General features: G+C 36.7%; 1 protein-coding gene across 6 annotated transcripts in view; it reads right to left on the minus strand.

Annotated features, from left to right (window-relative positions):
- Positions 1 to 25,948, minus strand: part of GOLGA4 (golgin A4) — a 122,059-nt gene that overhangs the window by 34,689 nt on the left and 61,422 nt on the right. For all 6 annotated transcript variants that reach the window (XM_055283129.2, XM_055283157.2, XM_055283148.2 and 3 more), the window contains 6 exons: positions 16,830 to 17,008; positions 13,209 to 13,340; positions 10,516 to 10,671; positions 4,580 to 8,817; positions 3,883 to 4,004; positions 3,327 to 3,457 (listed from right to left, as the gene is read on the minus strand). In XM_055283129.2, the coding sequence (XP_055139104.1) occupies positions 3,327 to 3,457; positions 3,883 to 4,004; positions 4,580 to 8,817; positions 10,516 to 10,671; positions 13,209 to 13,340; positions 16,830 to 17,008 (4,958 nt within the window). The remainder of the gene's footprint in view (positions 1 to 3,326; positions 3,458 to 3,882; positions 4,005 to 4,579; positions 8,818 to 10,515; positions 10,672 to 13,208; positions 13,341 to 16,829; positions 17,009 to 25,948) is intronic.

The following is a 25,948-nucleotide window of genomic DNA, read 5'->3' on the forward strand; positions in this document are numbered from 1 at the left end:
CCCAAAGTGTCGGGATGATAGGTATAAGCCACTGGGCCTGGCCACGTGCCACACCACCGCACCAACCCCCCCGACCTTTTTTTAGCCAAAAGAGAGATGGTAACGTTTGCATTAACTTATGAAGCTTGACAATGTGCCTTTAGGCACACAGAAAAGCATGTACAAAAGAAACAGATGGTGAAGAACAAGCTATGGTTGAGTTTGGCTGGAACACAGACCAAACTAGACGAGGTATCACTGTGACAATGGGAAACCACTGCACATATTTAGGAGGAGAAGTAATAAATCACACCTTTGTTTCCAGACAGAAAATAACTCTGACAGACAGATGACTATGTTAGGGAAAAAGGACTGCAGTTAAAGGGACTAGGCAGGACATTAATACAACAGATCGGGCCAGATGAAAAAATGGTAGCACAGACTGTGGTGGCAGCAGTGGAGTTCAGAGGAGAGGGAACAAGCAACATGATTCTCAGGATGTTTCAAACCATATCCTGTGAGCCTGTTATATGTCAGGTAATTGTGCTGGGGAGAGAAGCAGATTTAATGACCAAATAGGTACATTAATATATATGTGTATGGTGTTTAGAGACATAGGAAGTGGGAATTAAAGATGTCAAAACTTTCCAGCTTCTTCAAATGGAGGAATGGTAAGAATGTCACTCAAGGTAGAAAAATGAAAATGTGCCTGTGCTCAAACTTGCTATTAACAAATCACATAATTATTTTAATAAGTGACAAAAATGCAGCATTCTACAATGTCATCACTGAGACAAATCATCAATCTGTTAATAGCTTTTAAGAAAGAGTAAAAAACACTACCTACATAATACATACAAATCTCATATGAAACTCCAATCCCAGAAATTTTTAAATGGGAGAATCATAGAGAATATGTCTTTGAATCAAAGCAATATGGTGTTTGCCGAGAATTGCTAATAGCCCTTTTCAGTAGTATTTGCATTTTTAAAAAAATTTCTTCAGGATAAAGTATATCTGGGGATGTCTGGATGGGGACTGGCTATTTAATTACAAAGTCCGCCCTAGTCCTAGCAGTTGAAAGTCTAAGGCTACACTATTCAATACAGTAGCCACTAGCTACCCTTAAACTGTGGCTAGTGATAACTTGAAATGTCGTTATTCCAAATTGAGATGAAATGTAAAAACACAGTGAATTTCAAAGAATTTATATGTATGTATATATTTTTAATATTGACTACATGTTGAAATGATAGTATTTTGGTTATACTGCATTGGTAGCATATACTATTAAAATTAAGTTCACCTGTTTCCTTTTTTTTTAAATGTGGCTACTAGAAAACTTTATATTACAATATGGGTCATATTTGTGGCTTGCATTTTTTTTTTTTTTTTTTTTGAGATGGAGTCTCACTCTGTCGCCTAGGCTGGAGTGCAGTGGCACAATCTCGGCTCACTGCAACTTCCGCCTCCCGGGTTCAAGCGATTCTCCTGCCTCACCCTCCTGAGTAGCTGGGATTACAAGCATGTACCACACCTGGCTAATTTTTTGTATTTTTAGTAGAGATGGAGTTTCACCATGTTGGCCAGGCTGGTCTTGAATTCCTGACTTCAGGTGATCCACCTGCCTTGGCCTCCCAAAGTACTGGAATTACAGGCATGAGCCACCATGCCTGGCGGGCTTGCATTATATTTCCAATGGCAGTGCTGGTCCAAGGCACAGGAAGGAACTTGGAAAAAGAGTCCACGCCACTCCCTTGCTCACCCTCCACTTCCTGTCCACTTGCTATACTACTCTAAGCCTGAAGCCTGAAGGACAATTTCACTAACTTCCCTAAAATACAGCAGATTTTTAAGGAGGAACCATGTCAAAGGGTATACAGTAACCTGCCTCTCTGTTCCCTCACCCTTCTACCCAAAAGGTCTGTCATGACTCTAGAAAAGTCTACCATCTGCTACCCCACACATCCCGAGACAGAGAAATAGTTCACAAAAGGGAATTCTAGAGCTACGGCACAATTTACTCCCTGCAAATAAATCTCCCTGACTTAATTATCCATGATAAATAACTGCCTTCTCTAAGTTCCTTTCTTAGGAAGAAGTCTTTTTTTATAAAATGTGTAAAGCTAATGAAGAATCACTGCTCTACCACTCACTATGTAGTTTTAGGGAAATTACTTAACTACACTGAACTGGCTTTTCCTTCTGAAAAACAAAAACAGAAAAAAAAAAAGTAGAACTAAACTAGCTTTACTGTATCTTCCAATTCCAACACTCTCTAGGCATTCAAGAAATAATACTGTTTTTTTTTTTCATTTAGCACATATATCCTCTATGGAAGTATAAGAAAATGCGAAATTATTTAAATCTTTTCATAATGATATATAACGCTCAAGAATTACAAAAGGTGGCATTTATAGGCATGTGTTATATCTTGGAATTCTAGCCATTTCAATTACATTTAAAATAATTATTAGAATCTGTTCCTGACTCAGACTTCTGCTGACATAGTCAGCTGAGGTATGATTCTTTGATTTATGAATTCTTAATCACCAAAAGATTCTTAGCATATAGTGAAATAAGGCTTAGAGCAACTACAGAATCTGTAAGCCAACCAAGAACAATTTATATTGTATTACATTTGAAAATGTTTTCAAATGTTAGTCCAAAGTACTAACTAGTATTTATGATTTATCTTCATGGTGTATCTTCATGGCTTATCTTATTTTGCTAATGGCAATGTATTAGTGGCATATTCTGTGAATTGCAACATGGCATTAGTAGAGTAAGTACTCTGAAATAACCTTCCACTAAATATAAAAGATTTGGCTTATGCATTCCATTTTTTCCCAGCTTTCTTCTCTTGAAACCAATGAACCTCCACATACTGGGTAGAGATAAGAGTAAAGTTAATTGTCCCTTCCAGAAAGATTCCAGCTAAGTTAACCAGCCACATTTAAATACACACTCACTATCCCATTACTTAGACTTCACCGAAGCACAAGGTCTTGATTCTTAGTCTGGTTCCCTCACAGTTCACTCAGAATCTTTGAGGCAGATGGGAAAGAATCTATTCTTCCTTTTAGTATCTACTGTTGCTTCAATACTAGCAAGGGGACTGTGCTGCCTGGTTAGCAGAATCTCATCAGGAAACTACAATCCTGGCAGAAATCAACTCAACTTTATAAATCTGCATATAACAGTACTAATTTGAATAATACTGAGTCAAAAAAAAAAAAAAACCCTTTTCCTTCAAAAAACACATTTGAAAAGGAAATCTTCAGCACTACCATGAAATCTATTACAGCTAAATTTCAAAAGTGAGAGAGAAGAAATAAGGTACAAACATCAAGGATTTCTTCATATCTTTTGGCTGTTCGTTTTAGATCATCATCTTTCTCGGCAATTTTTTTAAGTAACTGATTTGTCTCTTCTTGATGGCTTTCTAAAAGTTCAGCCTCCACCTCCTGGGCCTTATCTAATAAATAAAAATGGACACACACAAGAAAACACATTAGTCAAGAGTTAATATTTATATCTCAATTTCAGTAACAACTCACATTCCAATTAATTTTGATGAAATTTAATTTTATATAAGCATTGTAAGATGTTTAATGAGACATCTAGCTCAACAGTGATCAAATGTATCCTCTCCCTGAGCAAAAGTGTCTTTACAAGGTAATTAATTAGCTAATACTTTCAGATTGTTTTACCTGCTCCCCCTCTCCTTAAGGTAAGTCATTGCCAGGCAGGGCAGGTTCCCATTAGAGAACGTTATTGGGCAAGGATTATTTCTTCCCCAGTTTAATGACTTAATGCACTTACCACCAGTGCAAAAATGATAAGCTTAAATTATAGCCTCTGCTGATATAATTGTTCCTTATGGAACTTAATTTTACTTACTGATAGTTTCTTTTATGGTCATTTCCAGCTCTTGTTCCTTTTGTGCCAGCTGTGTATTAAACTCCCTCATCAGCTGTTTTAATGTGGAATTGTGCTTCAGTTCAAGATCTTCCTGCTCCTGTCTGAGTAACAAAAACGTACCGTTAACTGCTGCCACACAAAGAACAAGCTGCAAGGAGCTACCTGGTCTTTAACAGCGCATACAGTATGAGTTCACTGTATGAAAACATTTTTGAGAGACAGTGTGTGTGTGTGTGTATGTACATGTGTGTGTGTCTGTGTGTGTGTCCAGGTACATATCAACTATGATTACCTCTAAGGAGTGGTCCTGGGGACCAGAGAATTTTTGTTTTCCACTTTAATTTTTTTTTTTAAACATATCTATGTTATACAATAATAATGCTAATACTAAAAACAATAAAACAAAAAGAAAATAATTACTTGGATATGTCCCTAATAACCAGAATCTTATATGCAAGAAAAGGTTTTTCTCTCCTAAATGGACATGGAATAACACTGCCACTTGCCCTAAGTTGTTTTTATTTCTCCTCGTATTTAACATATTGGATTTATGTTTAATCCTTTGGGTTGGTGAAACTTACCCAAATAATTTAAAATAACTGTATTAGGCACCAAAAAAAGGAGACTTAATTAAGAAGGACTGCCATAAAAATATTCAAGCTGAAATAAAACTTACTTGATTTTCTCTTCCCTTTCTTGTTCATATTCTTTCTTCAGTATTTCCAATTCTTGCTGATGCTCCTTTCTCAACATTCGAAGGTCTTTCTGCAATCTAACAATCTCCTTGCCCAGTTTCTGTTTCTCCCGTTCTGCCCCTGCTAATTTAAACTCCAGATCATTGTGCTGGGCTTCCACGTTACTAAGCAATTTGGGTTGGACCAAATGTGATTTGGACTTTTCTTCAGTGTTTTCTTCCAAAAGTTCTGTGGGTTTATTTTTTCCATCCATCTGTTGGAAAACCTGTAATTTTTCATATTTTGAGGTCAACTCTTCCATTTCAACTCTATGTACTTCTTTCTGTCTTACTAAGCAGGAATCCAGCTCTTTTATCTTTTGCTGCAAGATCTGACAGGTTAGTTCCTTCTCCTGGAGGGTTTTCTGGACATCGTCAAACACATTTTCCAAGTTTTGCTTTGCCTGTATGTTATTTTTACCTCCTTCTTCTTCCACATGCTGGGATACTATCAAGGAATATTTCTTGTTTTGTTCTTCAAGTTCTTCTTGAAGATGGCCTATCATAACTTGATCTTCATGTTGCTTTGCCTCAGCATGTTCTAGCTTTATTAAGAGCTCCTGGTATTTGCATCGCATTTCAAAATGAGAAGAAACTGTCTCTTCTTTTTCCTGCCCTACCCTCTGCAATAGCTTTTCTTTTTCAGTTAAATTTCTTTGTAAAATACTGATTTTTTCTTCATATGTCTTCTGCACACAGCCTTGGGAATCTGCTTCTTCTTGTTCAGTACATGCTGCCACATTTTTTGCTGATCTGGGTACAATTAATGTTTCTGATTGTGAACTTTCCAGAGACTTAAGTTTTTCTTCCAAGATGTGAACTTCCCTTTCTCTTTCCTGCAATTTTGTATTCAGCTCACTCAAATGGCTTTCTGTACCTTTTTTATACTGTTCTTCTTTCTCTTCCATTTGAGATAACAACTGCTTCTTAATGGCAGCAATTTTTTGTTCAGCTTTTTTCTTCAACTCTGCTAATTTTGTAGCACTTTCTGACTCAAGCCTATCTTCCAATGCCTTTAACTCCTCCTCTTTGCTTTTCACACTTAAATTCACATGTTCTAATTCTTTCTTCTTAGTTTCAAGTTCAGCTTTCATGGAATAAACTTGGTTTTCCAGTGTTAAGATTTTTTCTTCAGCTTCTTTAACTCTGTTGTCCTTTTCTTCTCCTAACTCCTGAAAATGTTGAAGTTTCTGAACCAATTCTTTGTGTTCAATACCCTTTTGTTGATTGTAATTCTTAAGAACTTCATTTAAGGACTCTATTTCAATAGTTTTCTGGGTAATATGGTCCTCTAATTCCATAATTCTTGCTGTTTGAGTCTTTAACTCTGTTTCTAAATTAGACTCCTTTTTCTCCATCTTGCTCTTCTCGCCTTCCATTTCACCCTTTAAACAATCAAATCTTTTATTTTGCTGATCAAGATCTTCCTTCAATAAATTTATCTGCTCATCCTTTTCATGAGCTTCCTTCGATTTTAACTCAAGCTGGATCTGCAATTCTTTAATAGTGTTTTGATGCTGTGTCAATCTTGACTGTGCTTTCTTCTTCCATTCTGAGAATTTATTGGACCAGTGATCTACCTGCTCAAGAGCAGAAATTTTCTCTTTACTCAGAGTGTCAACTTTCAAAGATAAATCTTGCACCTGATCCAGCAATTCACATTTTTCTTCATCATATTGCTTTCTTAGTGATGAAATGGCTGCTTCTTTTTCGGATAGGCTGATACTATTTTGAAGCTGAATATTCAAATCAGTTAGTTGTTTACTAAGACTGCTAATCTCAATTTTTTTTTCTTTAAGCTCTTCTTTCATCAGTGTGACAGCATTGATGTTTTCAGATAACTCTTTCTTCAACTGTGTTATACAAGACTCCTTTTCAGAAGCAGCCTGTTGCTGATTGCCTCCTTCCTTCTGTAAGGCTTCTTTTTCTGTTACAAGACTTTCAATATCAGCCTTCATGCTCTTAATTTGATTTTCTTTTTCTTCTAACTGATGAGTAGCCTGTTGAAAAGAAATATTTAGTGTATTCTGCTCCTCTGTCAACTGTCTAAGTTGTGCTTCTAATTCAGAAACTGTGCAAGTTTTAATTAACAGTGCCTCCTTAACTTTAGTTGTACGGTGCTGACAATGAGAAATCCTAGAGAGAATGGCATTAGTTTTACTACTACTAATGTTGATTAGCTCATTTGTTTTAGCTTCTAATAAGGCTTCGGTTTTCTTACAGCAAATATCTAGCTGAACCGCTAGTTCCTCGGAAAGTTTTTTAAATTCCAAGCTCTTGTCCTCTAGGCTTTTGTTACTTCTTTCATGTGAAGATTTCAAACTCTGGAATTCTTCATCTGTGGTTTTCAACTTGCTAGTTAACTCAGAAACCTTCCGCTTATCTTCTTCTGCCAGCATCTTCAGTTCAACTAGCTGCTCTTGAAGAAAAGTATTTTCCTTCAGAGACTTATTCAAGTCAACCTCCAGCTTTTCAAGATGAGCTTTCAGTTTAGTTTCATCTTGTGCAAGAGAATTCACATGGGCAGACTTCTGCTTTAACTGTTCCTGTAATTCATTTAATGTTGTATCCTGCTTAACACCTTCTTCCTTCAGCCATGTTATTTCCTTGTTCATCTCTTCTTTTTCACACCCAAATAGGAGGATCTTTTGCTTCAGTTCTGCTACCTCTTGTTCTTTTTCCTGTAATTGGATTTCATGTATTTCCTGAAGTTCTTCAGCTTGCTGATTAAGTTTCTTTTCCCAGATTGATATGGCATCATTGAGTTCTCGTCGATGAACCTCAGTAAGACTTTCTATTTGTTCCTTTTGGTTTGTTTCCAGTCTTGACACTGCATCACTGATTCCAGCTGAGTTGGCCTGTGCCATTTCCAGCATTTTGGCATTAAACTGTTTTTCTTTCTGACTAAGCTCTAGAGCAGTATTTTCAAGCTCTTTCTTAAGTTTGGCTTCCTGATCCAATAATTTTTTCTTTAACATTTCTTGCATCTCCTTTGCTTTCTGCTTAACTTTTTCCATCTTTTTTTCTTGGTTTTTAAATTTGGTTTCATATTCCTCATTCAAAATATGAATACTGTCCTCCTTGGCTGACAATTTCTGTGTGAGTATCTCAATTTCTTTCTTCTGTCCTTCTCTCATTTGTAAAATCATATTTTCCTTTTCCACCAAGATTTGCTTTGTCTGTTCCTGTTCTTTGTTACTATCTTCAAGTTTGGACTCATAGACTTGGGTTAAAGATTTTACTTTTTGCTCCATTTCACTATTTTGTTTTTCAAGTTGCTGCATTAAGTCCTGCACCTGGATTTTGTGAGCATCTAACTCAGTACAAACATCTTTCTTTTGTGTTTCAACTTCAGCAACCTGTTTGGTAAGAAGAATTCTTTCTGTTTCCAAATCCAACAACTTCTGCTGCAATTGGGCCAACTGTTCCTCATATGCTTTTGTCTGCTCATGTGTGGCACTCTGGTAAGACTGAAAAACATCCAGCTTAGCAGATGCCTGCTGGAGTTCCCCTTCAGATCTTTTAATATCTGCCTCTAAATTTTCTACATGAGCCTGATGTTCTTTCAAATGCTTGTCCTTTTCCTTCAAGAGAAGCTCAAGTTGATTAATTTGATCTTTTAATGCCTTCTCAGTCCTCTGGATAGATACCTCGTGTTCTTTAATGATACTGTCAACTTGCTGCTGGTGATGATTTCTCTGTTCATCCATCTTGGCCTCTAATTCCTGCTTCATTTTATCTGTTTGATCTTTCAGAACAGAAAGTTCCTCTTCTAGTTTGTGACGGGCTTTTAATACTTCTGACAGTTCAGAAGATAATGATTCTAGTTCTGTTTGCTTCACATCAAGCTTTTCTAAAGTCTTTTCATTCATTGCTTCTATGTGGGCCCGGAAGAGAATCTCTTTGTCTTTCAACAATGTTTCTTTTTCTTGTTCACACTTTTCCCTAAGTTTTTCCATTTCAGTCTGATATTGTTGCTTTAAGACTTGGAGTTTTTCAGTCCAAAGGGCATCCTGCTGATGCTTAAGGCTTTCCAATTCTGTCCTGTGTTTTTCAACCATGACTGTAATCTCCTTATTGTGCTTATTTTTTTCAGCTTCCAGATGAACAGCCAAATCTTTTGACTGATTTTTGTTTTCTTGTAAGCTTTTTTCCAAAGTACTTTCCAATTCAAGAATTCTCTGTTAATTAAAAACAGATGCATTTTTATTAAAGCACATACTTGTCTATTAGCAATGATACACAGACATGATGTCTACCACCTACCTGAAGATCAAAATTATCATACCAAACACTAGAAAAGACAAAGAATCTGTGCTCAATTACTAGAGGAATCATATAACAAAGAAAAGATTATGGCCAGGCACGGCCCAGCAGTTTGGGAGGCCGAGGCGAGCAGATCACTTGAAGCCGGAGTTTGAGACCCAGCCTGACCAACATGGCAAAGCCCTGTCTCTACCCAAACATACAAAAATTAGCCAGGCATGGTAGCATGTGGCTGTAGTCTCAGCTACTCGGGAGGCTGAGGTTGGGGAATCCCTTGAACCCAGGAGGCGGAGGCTGCAGTGAGCCGAGATCATGCCACTACACTCCAGCCTGGGCAACAAAGCGAGACTCTGTCTTGAAAAACAAAAAAAACCAAAAAAAACAAAAAAAAAAAAGAAAAGAAAAGATTATATGTTTAACCCAACTCATACTTCCATATTCTTTCTATTTATTTGGGTAACCTTTTCAGCTACCTACATTTTCAATAATACTTTAACTGGATAGTAAAAAGAAATAAACCATAGAATTGATAACAGTAACTTCTGGTAGGAAGATTGGGGTTTTTTCCAATTTTTAAGGCCTACATAGTATTTTATTATTCTCATAATTTTAGAAGAATGTATGATTTTTCCACCTTCAAAATTATCATTTGGAAGGTTCTTTCTTTTTTCAAAAAGAAGGAACTTACACGAATTTTAACAAAGATTACTATTATCTCATGAAAATGTAATTTTGACTCTGAAGGAGTTAAATAAGGCAGAGCCACAGAATATCAGAGCTGTAAAGGTCCTAGAGTCCTAAGGAATTACTGAATCTAATCTCTTCATGTGACAAGTGACGAAATTAAAGTACAATTAATTTAAAAATCTAACAAGTGGAAGACCTAGGCCTCTTAAGTGTCCATTTCACCCACGATGGAAACTTTTGTAAGTGTTAGTGATGGAAAAATTAAGCATGGTTTAGAACTATGAGTGAGAAGTATGGCTGTTTTACTATCTAAATCAGAGCAAAAAAGCTAACAAGTCTAAACATCGGTCAGTTTTCAAGACAGGTTGTACATTTCAAATACTGCTAAGGAAAGGGTCAGACAGGCCTTTAAAAAAACGCACACTCTGGGACATACACATAAATATGTTCATTATGGGACTATGTTTAGTATGGAAAAACTGGGGAAACCAAATGCAAAAGCAACACACTAGTGTAATTAAACTGTGATATAAGCAGAGGCTGGATTATGTTCAGGATATGGCATAAGATAAACCTAGACAAGCAGGAAGGTGCCAGGGCAAGTAGTGCCTACAAAATGAGCCCACTTCCTAGACATCAAGGGTGAATATGCAATGGAGATGCTGCAGGGTCAGTGAAAAGCAGGAGATTGAGTGGCTGACAGAAATACAGCCAGCTAAAGGCAGAACCAGGAGCACCATGTAATAAACACAGAGCCTAAAGCAAAATCCACTCCCATGCATAGCTCACACTATCTAAAAATGAAGGGCATGTATACATAAATCTAATCCAGTAATCTTTGAAACTTTATACTGACTAGAGAGATAACAAATTTTCATATGCAAATAATTTCACAACTCCAGAATCTGAATATTATTAAAACTTACAGTTCTGTAAGTCTCTGCTTCTTGCTGAAGGTCCCGAAGTTTATTTTCACTTTCTGTGAGGATTGCTTTTTTCTGCAACTCTAACTCTTCTAGGGCCAAAGATTCTTGCTGTTCTTTTTCTTGGCTGATCTTCAAATATTCTGATTGACTCTTTTCCTGTGCCAAAAATAATTAATACCACCTTAAATGCACATAAATCTTCAGCATTCGCAAAGTACTTCCCCAGGAATCATTCATTTCTTTTGATCTACACCCAGCCCTATTGGATAGGTAACATCATCATCTCTCTCCTCCCATGCTCTAGTCTGCAGAAACAAGGCACTATGGCTTTTCCAGTGGGGTAACTGCCACAATTACTACTGATAGGAAGAATTTTGTTCCAATAACCCCACTATGTTTGCTATTTTTCCACTACTTAACTGTTTTACAAAACACTGCTGAATGTGAAAGGTCATACAATTGCTACTACCTCATCTCTACACTCCAGAGTTCGGTATTTCTACTCTAGGTCTAGAAACTAGATTTTAAGTTTATACAGTTTGTGAGAATATCTCATTTAGAAAGAGATCCCACATGGAAAATCAAATTGAAATCAGAAGATTACTTGTGAATACATGGGTAAGATCAAGACAATATCTATAAAACGAAGCCACATTGGCTCTACCACCCCATCAATCCTGAAAAGCTTCTCTGATTGTCCTTTCATGTATCAATATTCAATTTAAAGTGTTTAGTGTTTTGAGAAGCTCTAGACAGTACTTTCAACAGTCAATTAACATATTAAATGTTAATTTCTTAATTGAACTCCAATTAAGACAAGTGTACTTACCTATACTTATTGCTTAGAGCAGATATTGCCAACTGCAATACTTTCAGTTCACTATACTCAAGTTAAGCACACTACTTTAATTAAGGAAAGATTTTGTACCATGTTATGAGTAGGTTGATAAGAAAATACTAGTTTCCATAGCATTAATTTTAAAATATCCATTTAAATATACTGTACTATTTAATGTAAACTATATTTTAAATATATCTCTATATGCCCATAAAGGAGGAAATTTTAATAGTCCACTGAATTAAGAAAAGGGCAGGCACAGGTACCCACGCATGTGTATATGAAGGCTAGCTCAGTGTCCCCAAAGGTCAGTTACCCCAGCATGAAAACTCAGAGTAGGTCCTTATGACAGGCATTTTTAGCACTATTTATTTCCCACTTTGTTCCTTAACTTTCTTGCCCCTATTTTTAATTTATGCTGTATTGTTACAGTTTAAGAATTCTTGTAAAATGCTTTAATTCTTTTCTGGATCAACAAAGAAAACAAATACGTGCCCATATATGTGTAAATTTCATGACCATAGACACCCAATCATACTGTAAATCCATGTGCCCCCACAGAGCAGGTTAGAGAACTTGTTAACTCATTTCAAGAATCACTGCTGCTAGAAATTCTTGGGGCCCCAGATGCAACTAAGAGTGAAAACAACAATATACGTAAGAAAGAAGATTAAAATCTAAAATACTATTTATTATCCTTTTACACAGAAAGCATTTTTGAGTTACACATACTATCTTACGGATAATAATTTCATACAAAAACAAATTACATTTTTGTCACTAACACTTTTTTATGGCAACTTATATAAAAGGCTTTTATAAGCGAAGAAAAATATTTTTTGTTTTAAACTTTCAAATTATGCTATTTTAAAAAATCTTTCAACAAAAATCTCAATCTGCTTTCTGGTTGTTTTTGTTAGTTCAGGAAGTTTTTCAATTTAACTCTTTTTTAAGCCATCGTATGGACTGAAAATTAGTACTGAAATTATTCCACTTAAAATAAAAATTACTTGGCCAATTTTATTTCTTCTTCCGTAAAATGCAAGTCAGCCAAAATTTTCTCAGCCTTGAGCTCTGGGTACACTCAGTCTGATGAGATTTTCGAGATTCTTCTTGAATTATGCACTCTCTTCTTGAATTATGCAGTCACTGCTTCAATTAATCTATCTTTTCCTTTTTTTGTCCCTAATCATAGCCTACTGCCAGGTGGGAGGGATGGATAAACAAACTGCTTAATGAAAGTGTGTTAGTTATACTGAACATCGACAATGAAAGAGAAATATAAATATTGAAAGAAATTGTAAAAATTTTTTAAATGTTTTAAAAAGAAAGTGTGGCCAAGCGCAGTGACTTACACCTGTAATCCCAACACTTTGGGAGGCCAATGTGGGTGGATCACTTGAAGTCAGGAGATCAAGACCAGCCTGGCCAACGTGGTGAAACCCCATCTCTACTAAAAATAAAAAAATAAAAAAATAAAAATTAGCCGAGCTTCGTGGTGTGCACCTGTAGTCCCAGCTACTTGGGAAGCTGAGGCAGGGGAATCACTTGAACCGCACAGATGGAGATTACGGAGGTTGCAGTGAGCCAAGATCTCACCACTGCACTCTAGCCTAGGCGACAGAATGAGACTCCACCTCATAAAAAAAAAGTGTGTTAGATCAGTAAATTTAATTTTCACACAATACCAAGCTAATAAGCTCTGACAGCTTGCCTACTCCCTATCCTCTCTTTATACCCAAATGTCAAGACTGCCAGTAGTCTGACTTCCAACTGGAATGCAACGGTGAGAGGATGATAACTTTGTAACTCTGAGAAGTATACCTATAGCAGAAAAAAAAAAATAGGCACTTACAAGAGCTACTTTCATTTGCTCCTGAAATTCCCTTTCTCGGGTCTGAAGCTTCTTGGTCAGTTCCTGCTCTTTTCTGGCCAGCTCCTTTTCATGAAGCTTCTGTAGCTTAGCAATTTGTTCTTCTGAGGATTTCTGAAAATGAGCCAAATAGATAATATAAGGACACCCAGAATAAAATATGTAACTCCCCAACTATACTATTATGATTTACTCAAACTAATAACTTTTTAAGAAGAAAAAATCATCATATTCCTAAGAGAAAACATATTTCCTACATAGATCAAAGTCATCAAAGCCATGATAGTTAAAAGAAAAACCAGTAGTTTTCTTCTTATTTTAAGACAAGTGCTGCTACTGCTGCAATAGACTCCATTTCCACATCTTGCACGGATGTTCCCTACAAGTCAGGATAGGGGAGCACAGCTGGGGAATAAGGATGCTCTCAGAGAGGGCACTACACTGGTGAAGGTGCACCCTGGCTGCACCAATCAAATTATGGCCAGCTTTCCAGGCACGTACTATTTATTAAAAGGTACAGGCCTTGTTCTTTTTTTGGATAGGAAACCTCAGTCTCATAAAAATGTCAAATCTCCTTATATAAACCTAAAAAGTTAATATATTAAAAAAAACAGAATGGGGGAGCCCACTGGACAACATAAACATGCAAGAATAACAAACACTATTTCAAAAAATAAGAGTAATAATAAGAAGTTACCAAATAGCATATTATAAAATTAGAGTAAACAGCTGGACACGGTCAGACAAAGCAATAGAACAGCACAGAGAATGCAGAAAGAAAAACTCACATTTAATACTTTAATAATTTAGTGTGTATTAAAGATAATATGGGTGGGGCATGGTGGCTTATGCCTGTAATCCCAGCACTTTGGGAGGCCAAGGCAGGAGGATTGCTTGAGCCCAGGAGTTCAAGACTGGCCTGGACAAGACAGGGAGACCCCGTCTCTACAAAAAAAAAAAAGATAATATGGCATATCAGAGGGAGAAATGTGGATTACTAAATAAATGATTTGGAGACCATTTGGTAGCCATCTGGGAAAAATTTAAGTTGAATCCTTACCTCACTCCTTACACTAAATAAATTTCAGTTGGATCAAAGACGTTAACAGTAAAAAAAAATGAAACCATAAAAGTGCCAGAAGAAAAAATCAAATTTTAAAAAATGATCTCAGGACTGAACATGTGTTTTTAAATTAAAAAAAAAAAAATCCAGATAGCATTTAAAGAAAAGCCTTATAAATCCAACTACAAGGAAAAAAAAATTTCTACGAAAACAAGTTGTAAATAAAGTCAACAAATAAAAAACTGAGAAAATTATTTGGCTAAAAGGACCTATGTCCAAAGGGCTAATTCTCACTATAAACAAAGAGCTTCTACAAATCAATAAAAGACCAACAGCCCAATAGAAAAGTGAGTCAAGGATTTGGCCAAATAACTTAAATAGAAAAAATGTATTTATCATACTGGTAAGAGTTATATATACTAGAATAATTTTTTTAACTTATAAACTTGGAAAGATAAAGTTAGATAATGCCACCTTTATGAGGGGGGGAAACATATTCTAATACATTGCTTGTGAGGGTATAAATTGTCTTCCACAGACCTCACAGCAACTAGGCAACAATTAAAAATACATGCAATCTTTACTTGAGTAATATTCCACTTCTAGGCATCTACCCTAAATAAATACATATGTGAACAAATAGGGATAAGAATATTCACAGGCCAGGCATAGTGGCTCACGCCTGTAATCCCAACAATTTGGGAGGCCAAGGCAGGTGGATCACCTGAGGTCAGGAGTTCAAGACCAGCCTGGCCAACATGGAGAAACCCCATCTCTACTAAAAATACAAAAATTAGCTGGGCGTGATAGCACACGCCTGTAATCCCAGCTACTAAGGAGGCTGAGGCAGGAGAATTGTTTGAACCTGGGAGGTGGAGGATGCAGTGAACCGAGATCACACCATTGCACTCCAGTCTGGCGACAGAGCAAGACTCTGTCTCAAAAAAAAAAAGAAAAAGAAAAAAAAAAAATTCATAATTTGCAATAGCAAAAACTGAAAACAATCTAAATATCTATCAATAGGAAACTGATTAAATTACAGGACATTCAAACAATGGAATCTTGAGCAGCCTTTAAAATAAATGGGGTATCACTATGAATTATCAACTACCAATGGCTAAGGAACAATCTCCTAGAAAGATTATTAAGTGGAAAAGCAAAATATAGAACATTCTATATAACATGCTGTCTTTTGTGTTTAAAAAAAAAGAAAAAACTGTATTTTTAAAAATGTCAGGATTGTCCATGTGGTTTTTAAGTCAAAAAAAAATCCAGATACCATTTAAAGGAAAGCCTAATAAATCCATCTATAAGGAAAAGAAAAAAAAATTACAGAAGAAAAGAGAAATTATATACACAGGCTATCTCTGGGAAATATACTCAAAAAGGAAAACAGCACTTTTCTTTGGAGAAAACAGGGGAATCTTTTCACTACATACTTCATATCTTCTGATTTTTATACCATACGTCTATATTATTACCTTTCAAAATAATACATTATTTTTAAGTTGTTGGAGTCCACAGTAACATTATTTATCACATCATATGACTATTTTAAAACTTAAAATATAGTCAGGCAGTTATAATTAAGGTCTTAATATATCCAATAATTGGCCACAAATAATTTCTACTTTGCAAATTACCTATAGTTCAGCAGGAAGAAGAAAATGAAAGAAATATAATTTGCCCCCCTCAATGCCTGTCATGCACTCATAAGTAAAAGCACAGAAACCTTACTATGAGTTGTAGAAATGCATACTGAAACTCTGAAATCCAAGCCTCATCTACTCAGATCTATAATTTATCTTAAGCCATTTTAGTGGCCATAATCAAATATCAAGAATATAAATGGGGAGTCAGTAAAGAAATAGGACACAATGAGCAAAGTGGCAAGAAAGGCAAACATGACAGGAGGAAAAACAAGCAAAAAAACAAAGCAGAAAAAAATGGGTGAGGAAGGAAGCTGGGAGCAGGGAGGGGCCATGATGATGACATGTTCATATTTCTGAAAAATTGAAAATCTATGGGATTTTAAAAATTCATTAATTTCTAAGAGATCTTTCCAAAAAGCTAACTTTTAAAGTGAGGTCTATCTATATTAAGAGTAACCAGAACATTAAGTAACAATGATCCTTTAAAACATTTAAACAATCTAGCCCCTCAGTCACTTACTCCCTCATTCCCTCAACACACATTAGGCAAGTACCTTCTTGGCCAAGTTCTTTGGAGGATATGCTACTGAAGCAGCTAAGTAGCCTATCTTCAAGGTGCCTAAGAGTCGGGGAGCCACAGAACAGTTAAGGCACATCTCAGTTTATAACATAGTCCACTGGAGAGAAAGCAAAGCTTAGAAGGTTCCAAAGAATTACCTAAGTATTAAATGCATTTATCTATCAAAAATTTTACTACATCCTGAATATCAGGAAACAGTCAATGTCTAAAATACAAACAAACTCTTCTTTACAGTCAAAGAGTGTAAAGAAAAATACACTTCAATTTCAAATTTGTTGTAGCCCATTTCATTACAGAATTATTCTTACTTTCATTACATCAACAACCTCCTGCTTCACCCGACTTAATTCCTGTTGAAGACTGATGCGTTCCTCCTCACTTGTTTTTTCGATAGTTTTTATTTGTTCATCCATTTCTGCCTTCAGTTTTCTCCGTGCTTCCTCTGTTTTTTGGGCTGTACTCAAAGCTTTTTCAAGTTCCTCAAAAGCTATAATGAAAAGAGCAGAAAACAAGTATCTCAAGAAATATTATCATTGAGCTAAAGTGTTTTACATTCAATTTTTGAGAACTAAGAGCAGCAGTAGCAGGATAGGTTAAAAAACTCATCACTGTTCTAAGCCAAGAGATACTGGAGTTGTTGAACAAAGCCACAAGAAACGTTTGGTCACCAAAACCAATTTGTCACTGAGTTCTGAATTAGGATATTAAGACTGTTTATATAAGCCTAAGCTTAGAAGTTTGGAAAAAATAAATTACTGAAGGCTCTCCATTCTCTACCAGTTTCCTTATGGATAGTACATTTAAAGAAATGAAGATATGTCCCTATTTCTGTACTGTATAATTTCAATTGTTTTTCGTTTGCTCTACAGTTCTTATCATCAATAATTATGTAATACTATTATATACTCACTATGACACTTTTAAGAATGGAAAAACTATTCTTAGGCATATTTTATTTTTAAAAACTTCTTAACTATAAAATAAAAGAGCAGAGATTTTTGTTTGTTTTTAAAACATTTACTGGCTGAATATTTTGAAATGAAACTTACTATTTGTATAAGTTTCAAACCAGAGTTGTTTCCAGGTGACTGGAAAGAAATCTTTACCTGATTCAACAGTATGATAGAAAGGCACTGCCACAGCAGAGGGTTTTTGGGTAAGATAAGGAAGAATTCAGGCTCTGCAAAAATAATCATCTTGGCTAGAGTAGTAAGGTTTTTTCGTGTGTGTGTGTGTGTGTGTGTGTGTGTGTGTGTGTTTTTGAGATGCAGTCTTGCTCTGTCACCCAGGCTGGAGTGCAGTGGTGCAATCTCAGCTCACTGCAACCTCTGCCTCCCAGGTTCAAGCAATACTCCTGCCTCAGCCTCCCAAGTAGCTGGGACCACAGGCATGCAACACCATGCCTGGCTAATTTTTGTATTTTTAGTAGAGACGGGGTTTCACTATATTGTCCAGGCAGTCTCAAACTCCTGACCTCAAGTGATCCACCCACCTTGTCCTCCCAAAGTGCTGGAACTACAGGCATGAGACACTGCATCTGGCCAGGTCTTTAAGGAGGCCAAACAGCTCAACATTATCAAACAAAATCAGATAGGATGGGTGCAACAGGTGTGTAACCTGGCATCAAAAATACATACGTGTGACCCAGCACGGTGGCTCATACCTGTAATCCCAGCACTTTTGGAGGCTGAGGTAGGTGAATTACCTGAGGTCAGGAGTTCAAGACCAGCCTTGCCAACATGGTGAAACTCCATCTCTACTAAAAATTAGCCTGGTGTGGTAGGACACGCCTGTAATCCCAGCTACTCGGAAGTCTGAGGCAGTAGAATCACTTGAGTCTGGGAGACAGAGGCTGCAGCAAGCTGAGATGGTGCCACTGCACTCCAGCCTGGCCGACAGAGCAAGACTTTTGTCTCAAAAAAAATATATATGTGGCTGGGCACAGTGGCTCACGCTTGTAATCCCAGCACTTTGGGAGGCCGAGGCGGGCGGATCACAAGGTCAGGAGATGGAGACCACGGTGAAACCCCGTCTCTACTAAAAAAATACAAAAAAATTAGCCGAGCGTGGTGGCAGGCGCCTGTAGTCCCAGCTACTCGGAGAGGCTGAGGCAGGAGAATGGCGTGAACCCGGGAGGCGGAGCTTGCAGTGAGCCAAGATTGCGCCACTGCACTCCAGCCTGGGTGACAGAGCGAGACTCTGTCTCAAAAAAAAAAAAAAAATATATATATATATAGAGAGAGAGAGATATAGATATAGATATATATGTGTGTGTGTGTGTTTATGTGTATTTGTGTATACAGATGGTTCCTGACTTATGATGGTCTTAGATTTGTCAACTTCACAATGGTGCAAAAGCAATACTCATTCAGTACACTCCTCCACTTAATAATAAAGTTATGTCTGGATAAGCCCTTCACAAGTTGATATTGGTATTTTCAACTTACAATGAATTTATCAAATTCTAACCCCATCATAAGTCAAGGAGGATCTGTATATGCCTGTGTATATGTGTACGTATATGTGGGTTGTATATGTATGTATGCACACACACACACACACACACACATGCATTATTAGCATAATGATACCCTAGGAAAGTCCTGCTGCTACTGTCATCCTAGATTATTTCCTTTAGTCCTCACAGAAGTCTCCAGCCTTCCCTCTACCATTGAGATAGACTATAAACAAAACTCAGTTTTCAAGATGAGTTTGTAATCCTACCAAGAAACGTTATGTCCCAGGGAGACAGTTGTCCACTGACATATATAATATTTTCACTTCCAGTGGTATAAGAAATGTGGGAACTTCAACCTATGGCAGCTCAGAAAAAAAGGCCTTTCATTAACAGTTTGGTTTAACACAGTGGTTTGGGCACAGGAATTGCAAACCTGAAGACAAACATCTATTCTAAAGCATTTTACTAAAGGCAAATTGCCAAGAGAAGGGTGAATTCTGGTAACAACAGGGAAATGCAACTTAGTTTGCTCAATCGTTTAAAAAATAATTTATCTGGCAACCATATATCTTTTTTTTTTCTTTTGAGACTCGTTCTTTTTTTTTCTTTTGAGACTCATTCTTTTTTTTCTTTTGAGTCTCATTCTGTCACCTAAGCTAGAGTGCAGTGGCGCGATCTTAGCTCCCTGCAACCTCCGCCTCCCAGGTTCAAGCGATTATCCTGCCTCAGCCTCCAGAGTAGCTGGGACTACAGGCGCCCGCCACCAGACCCGGCTATATTTCTGTATTTTTAGTAGAGACAGGGTTTCACACCATATTGGCCAAGCTGGTCTCAAACTCCTGACCTCGTGATGCGTCGCGCTGGCCTCCCAAAGTGATTATCTTTTTATATAAAAAGCAAATCTATCCAATTTATTTTGTATGCCCAAAGTATAAAACTGATACTCAAATAAGGTCTAAATTTCAAAGGAATATTAATTAGCTGAAATCATTTATAAAGATTCCTATTGCCAGATGCAGTGGGGGGCTCATGCCTATAATTCTAGCACTTTGGGAGGCCAAGATGGGAGGATTGCCTGAGCCCAGGAGTTCAAGACCAGCCTAGGCAACACAGTAAAATCCCATCTCTACAAAAAAATTAAAAATTAGCCAGGCGCCGTGGCTTGTACCTGTAGTCTCAGCTACTCTGAGCAGCTGAGGTGGGAGGATCACTTAAGTCTGGGAGGTCAAGGCTTCAGTGAACAGTGATTGTGCCACTGCACTCCAGCCTAGGTGACAAAGTGAGACCGTCTCTCAAAAAAAAAAAAAAAAAAAAAAAAGATTCCTATTCTAACTTTACTGGCATTTGCCTGCAGACCCCAAGATGATAATCCTTAGATATAAATATGTTGGAAACAAAAGTGGTGTCTTTGCTTTACATATTCTTTTACTATAAATTCTAATGTCAAGCATACAGAAAATATGGAAATAATGAACGCTTACTACTAACAAGAAATTAGTTCCCTCACTTAAAAAAATCAGTCAAGTAAAGTGACTAATTATGGGAAAGATTCTGAAACAAAGTGCTTACTGCCTAATTAGTTTGTGTTGAAGATTTAAACGCTGGAGGAATGAAAAAAGATATGACAATGTCTTTTAATGCTTAGATGTCATCAGCACCTTTTCATTATTATCCAGCATATAAAATTGCATCTCAGCATTTCTGAGTAATTCACAGAAATATCTTCTATTAGGCTCTGGAGAAACTGAAGACAGTTTTGATACCCTTTCAGCAAAATAAGAGTTTAAATGAAAACCTTTTGTCAATTAAGTAAAATAAAACTATGTAGTCAATACTAGTGAATTTTCTGCTTTCATTTTTTAAATTCCAGAATCCAGCACAGTATAAAAAATAAATGTAATGTTCTCACCTTTTTGAACAACAAAAAATCCATGCCACAAGTTCCTGTTTATATATAATTTTCTGCTAATTAAGTTTTCTAATCACCCTTAGTAAATTTCAGGATATTCTTCTATACACAGTCGAATTTTAGTGTTAATCCACTAAAACAGTTTGTCCAAGTCACCTTATTATCCATCATACAACGATGAAAGTAGGATGGATTTGGTTTCACAGTTCTTTTCATCTAAATTTAACCCTCTCTCCCACTTTCCAGTACCATGTCAGGGAACCAAATAATTTCACACCTAGAAAGAAACCATTGAAATCTTTCATTGATATATGGTAACTGAAGCATCCAAATTTTCCTTCAGATGTTAAATCAACTTGAATATATAAGCCTGATGATAGAACTTTAAAATTGGCTTTAAGCAACGATCCATACCTTGCAATATTTTTAAAAACTAAGAATGCTGACATGGATCGAGCTCCGTTGGGCAATAATGTTTCTTACTAAAGCAGAATTTCTGAGCCAATCAATTACTAATGGCTTTTAACTCTCAACAAAATGCAGTATGTTATACTTCTTTCTGACACAAAACTCACTGCTTTCCACCTCCCCATCCTGCTTTAAGGAAATGGTAAGTAGCCAAAAAAAGCAGTGGGGAAAGGCATTTATATTATATATATATATATATATATATATATATATATATATATATATATATATATAAAATATCCAAACACAGAAAACATATTTCAAACCCATTATGGATTCTACACTGTATCACAAATGAAGCCACTTCCTCACAGGAAATCTGCCTCCAACACTGAGTCTCATCACTATGTTTAAAGAGCATATACTGAGAGTTTACTTACTACTCAGAAACATCTCACCTGACCTTGTAACCCCCAGAAATGGTGTCCACAGCCTACTAATGTTCTAAAGGTGAATTCCCTACCCTTTCCAAAGTGAAACTAGGATTTTAATGTAAGTACTAAAAAAGTATGTTCAAAATGTCTAGACAATTTATCTTTCAAATTCCCAACAAAAGATAAGTGAGTGAGGAGAAATAAAGCGTGCATCAGTCACAGCTGAAAAGTCTTCTGCCAACATGCAAGAGTGCATGGGAAAACCACAGTCACGGCACACATCAATAGGAAGGCTAAGCACGAACTGCCGCAGAATGTTGCAAGAACACACTGTGTTCTTCCAAAGCAAAATTCAATGTATCTCAGGCAATTTTTATTTTAAAAAAAAAAAAAAAACACACACGCACTTTAAAAATACTTTTAGGTCAATCTTTAATGAACTGTAAGTATGATCCTCTGTCAGTTAAGTAAAATGCAGAGCAGACCCTTTATTGCTAGCTCCTCACTTTCCACTTCAGATGAGGTTCACTCACATCCATGGGAATTATAAAAATGGACAAATGCTCTCTATAAGGGTTAAATGAGAAAGGCTGACAATCTGTAGCTCAATAATCCAACCATTCAGTCGTCAAATACATATTTAGCAGCTGTTTACCAACTGCCAAGCATATGCTAGGTATTAAGTGACAAAATATTTCACAAAAAGATAGCTGAAGTAGTAAGAAAAGGGAATAACTAATCCTTAAATAGCTAGGAAGAATGTGGCACTGTTTTTGCTATTCCAGCACTTCTTAGGATACTCCTCATCCTGAGCATCCTAATCAATTATAATAAGAAATGCCAGAATTCTGAGGTTTCATGCAGCATTACTATTTTGTTACACTGTCCCAGAGAACACTTTACTATATGGTTAACAAGACCCACTTCTACTCCCAGTGTAGGAAATAAACAAAAATGCAGAAGTGTGAAAAGGCTGTTAACCTCTAGATTAGCTGATGATCCTAACAAGCTGGTTAATGACATGAAGAATGAGTAAGTAAGCCAATGCCTGTCTTTATCCCAGCAAAAACAAACAAAACGAGTGAATGAAATGCACTACAAAATGAATGAAATGCAAATTAACAGAAAAAGCAACAAAAAGAATTTTATCAGAATTCCCACTGAATCATCAAGCCTCTTTGGCAAATAAAATCAAAGTCTACAGCAGCAGTTCTCAATATGTGGTCCAAAGATCCTGGGGTCTTGAGACCCTTTCAGAGGATCTGTGAGATTCTCCCTTTTCCAAATACGTGTCTATGTAAGAGTAGATTTTCTTTCTATATTTCAACCAAAATAACACATCACAATGGATTAAATGCAGAAACAGGCATGAAAATCCAGCTGCATTTTATTAAGCCAAGCAATTAGATAACAAAAATGTAAAACAAGGCCACTCTTCACACTAAACCTTATTTTGGAAAATATAGGTAGAATGAAAAAGTATTTATGCTAACATGTAATGGATTTATAACTGGTTTTGTTTGTTTTTTGTTGTTGTTGTTTGTTTGTTTTGAGACAGAGTCTCGCTCTGTCAGCCAAGCTGGAGTGCAGTGGCACGATCTTGGCTCACTGCAACCTCTGCCTCTCGGACTCAGGCAATTCTCCTGCCTCAGCCTCCTGAGTAGCTGGGATTACAGGTGTGTGCCACCATGCCTGGCTAATTTTTGTATTTTTAGTAGAAACAGGGTTCACCATGTTGGCCAGGCTGGTCTCAAACTCCTGACCTCAGGTAATCCACCCACCTCGGCCTCCCAAAGTGCTGGGATTATAGGCATGAGCCACCACGCCCGGCCTATAATTGTTATTTTTATCTTTGAAACAGAGTCTCACTCTGTAGCCCAGGTTGGAGTGCAGTGGCATGATCTTGGCTCATTGCAACCTCCACCTCCCGGGTTCAAGTGATTCTCCTGCCTCAACTTCCCGAGTAGCTGGGACTACAAGCACACACCACCATATCCAGCTAATTTTTGTATTTTTAGTAGAGACGGGGTTTTGCCATGTAGGCCAGGCAGTTCTCAAACCCCTGGCCCTCAAGTGATCCACCCACCTCGGCCTCCCAAAGTATTGGGATTACAGGCGTGAGCCACCACACCCAGCCTATAATTGTTATTTTAAAAATGAATTAAACAAATATTGTTAAAATTTTTACTTTTAGCCAGGCGCAGTGGCTCACGCCTGAAATCCCAGCACTTTGGGAGGCCGAGGCAGGTAGATCACAAGGTCAGAGTTCGAGACCATCCTGGCTAACACAGTGAAACTCCATCTCTACTAAAAATACAAAAAATTAGCTGGGCGTGGTGGCACACGCCTGTAGTCCCAGCTACTTGGCAGGCTGAGGCAGGAGAATTGCTTGAACCCGGGAGGCGGAGGTTGCAGTGAGCCGAGATCACACCACTGAACTCCAGCCTGGGCGACAGAGTGAGACTCCGTCTCAAAAAAAAAAAATTTTTTTTACTTTCAATTATTAATACAGTAAATATCAATACATATAACCCACATAAATAAAGCTCTTTGGAATCCCCAATAAGTTTTAAGAGTGTTAAGAGGTCCCTGAGATCAAAAAGTCTGAAAGCTACTAGTCTAGAGCTTACATAAATGAAAACAAAATACTACCACCCGGTGGCATAAATTAGATAGTGCAATGCTTATCTATAAATTAGGGCCTTCGCAGAGATTTAATAAATATCACTTTTGCAATGGAAATCTACATTTTAAGCCATACTACAAAATATATAACAAGATTCATTCTATAAACTGACTATGCTTTGACCTTCAAAAAATTTACCAATTTATCCAAATTTTCTTTTTCTTTTTGTTCTTTTTTTTTTTTTTTTTGAGACACAGTTTCGTTCTTGTCGCCCAGGCTGGAGTGCAACAGCAGGATCTCGGCTCACTGCAACCTCTGCCTCCCAGGTTCAAGCAATTCTCCTGCCTCAGCCTCCAGAGTAGCTGGGATTACAGGCACAACGCCACCATGCCCGGCTAATTTTTACATTTTTAGTAGAGATGGGGTTTACCATGTTGGCCAGGCTGGTCTTGAACTCCTGACCTCAGGTGATCCACCCGCCTCAGCCTCCCAAAATGCTGGGATTTCGGGCATGAGCCACCGCACCCAGCCCCAAATTTTCATGTATATTTTACATACATATTTATCTATCAAATACCTTGAAAACATCAGGCTAATGTTGAAAAATATTAGGCTAAAGCTAAGTACATTGATTAAATTAGAAATATAATCCTGCACCAAAGAAATGTGTTTTTAAATTACCGATGGTTTCAAGTAATAGTGACATTGTTGGAGACATAAATAATTGCATTTTAAAAGCCATTTAAAATAAATTTTTCCAGCAGTTATTCATTTAGTGCCAAAATATGTACATATTTACTTATCTAACATGGCATACTTAAATCTACTTTAATTCATCCTTTTTTTTTTTGCCTGAGAAACATGGAATTTTCTTTGTAAAGCTTATTCTAACTACCCATGATAAGAAAAAAAATAGCCCTTACCCCAGTCCTGTTCATACAAGGCTTGGGAAAGGCACCATGATTCACTTATTGGCATGTGTGGATGCACAAAAATAAGATGTTTTGTGAGACTTAAGACTCCAAGAAAATTTTGTTACACAAATTATCAGTAACTAACAAAGCAGTTAAATACACGTGATTTTGGTTTGTTATATAAAAATGCATAAATCTTACACATTATTTAAACACATAAACTATTTTAAAGGGTCTTTCAAACATCAAATAAACATGTTCTAATGAATTTCTTTTGGTGTATCAGACCTATACTATACAAATGAATAAAAAACATATTTCCTGCACAAACACAACATGACAATAAAAAAGCAAAGAATGTTTTGAGTTAGTCCAAGTTTTTAAATGCCACCAATCATATAAAACACGTAACTTCAGCAAAGACAAGGTACATGAAAGGGAAACGGGGTTTACAAAAGTTACTGTACTCTAGAAACTTCCCTAATCTAAGCAAAATATTTTATTCATTTTGCATAATTGTAGGAAAAAACATTTTAATGGGGGGGAGGAGGATTAACACTGTGGCATGGGTTATTTTTTTAATGGCTATATATATTTAAATCACTTAAAAGTAGCTAACGAAAAAGACTAAAAGTCTATGGTTAAGAATTTATCCTGAGATAAAATTCAAAGATCTAA

Source organism: Symphalangus syndactylus, chromosome 1 (assembly GCF_028878055.3).
Source record: "Symphalangus syndactylus isolate Jambi chromosome 1, NHGRI_mSymSyn1-v2.1_pri, whole genome shotgun sequence".
NCBI lineage: Eukaryota > Metazoa > Chordata > Mammalia > Primates > Hylobatidae > Symphalangus > Symphalangus syndactylus.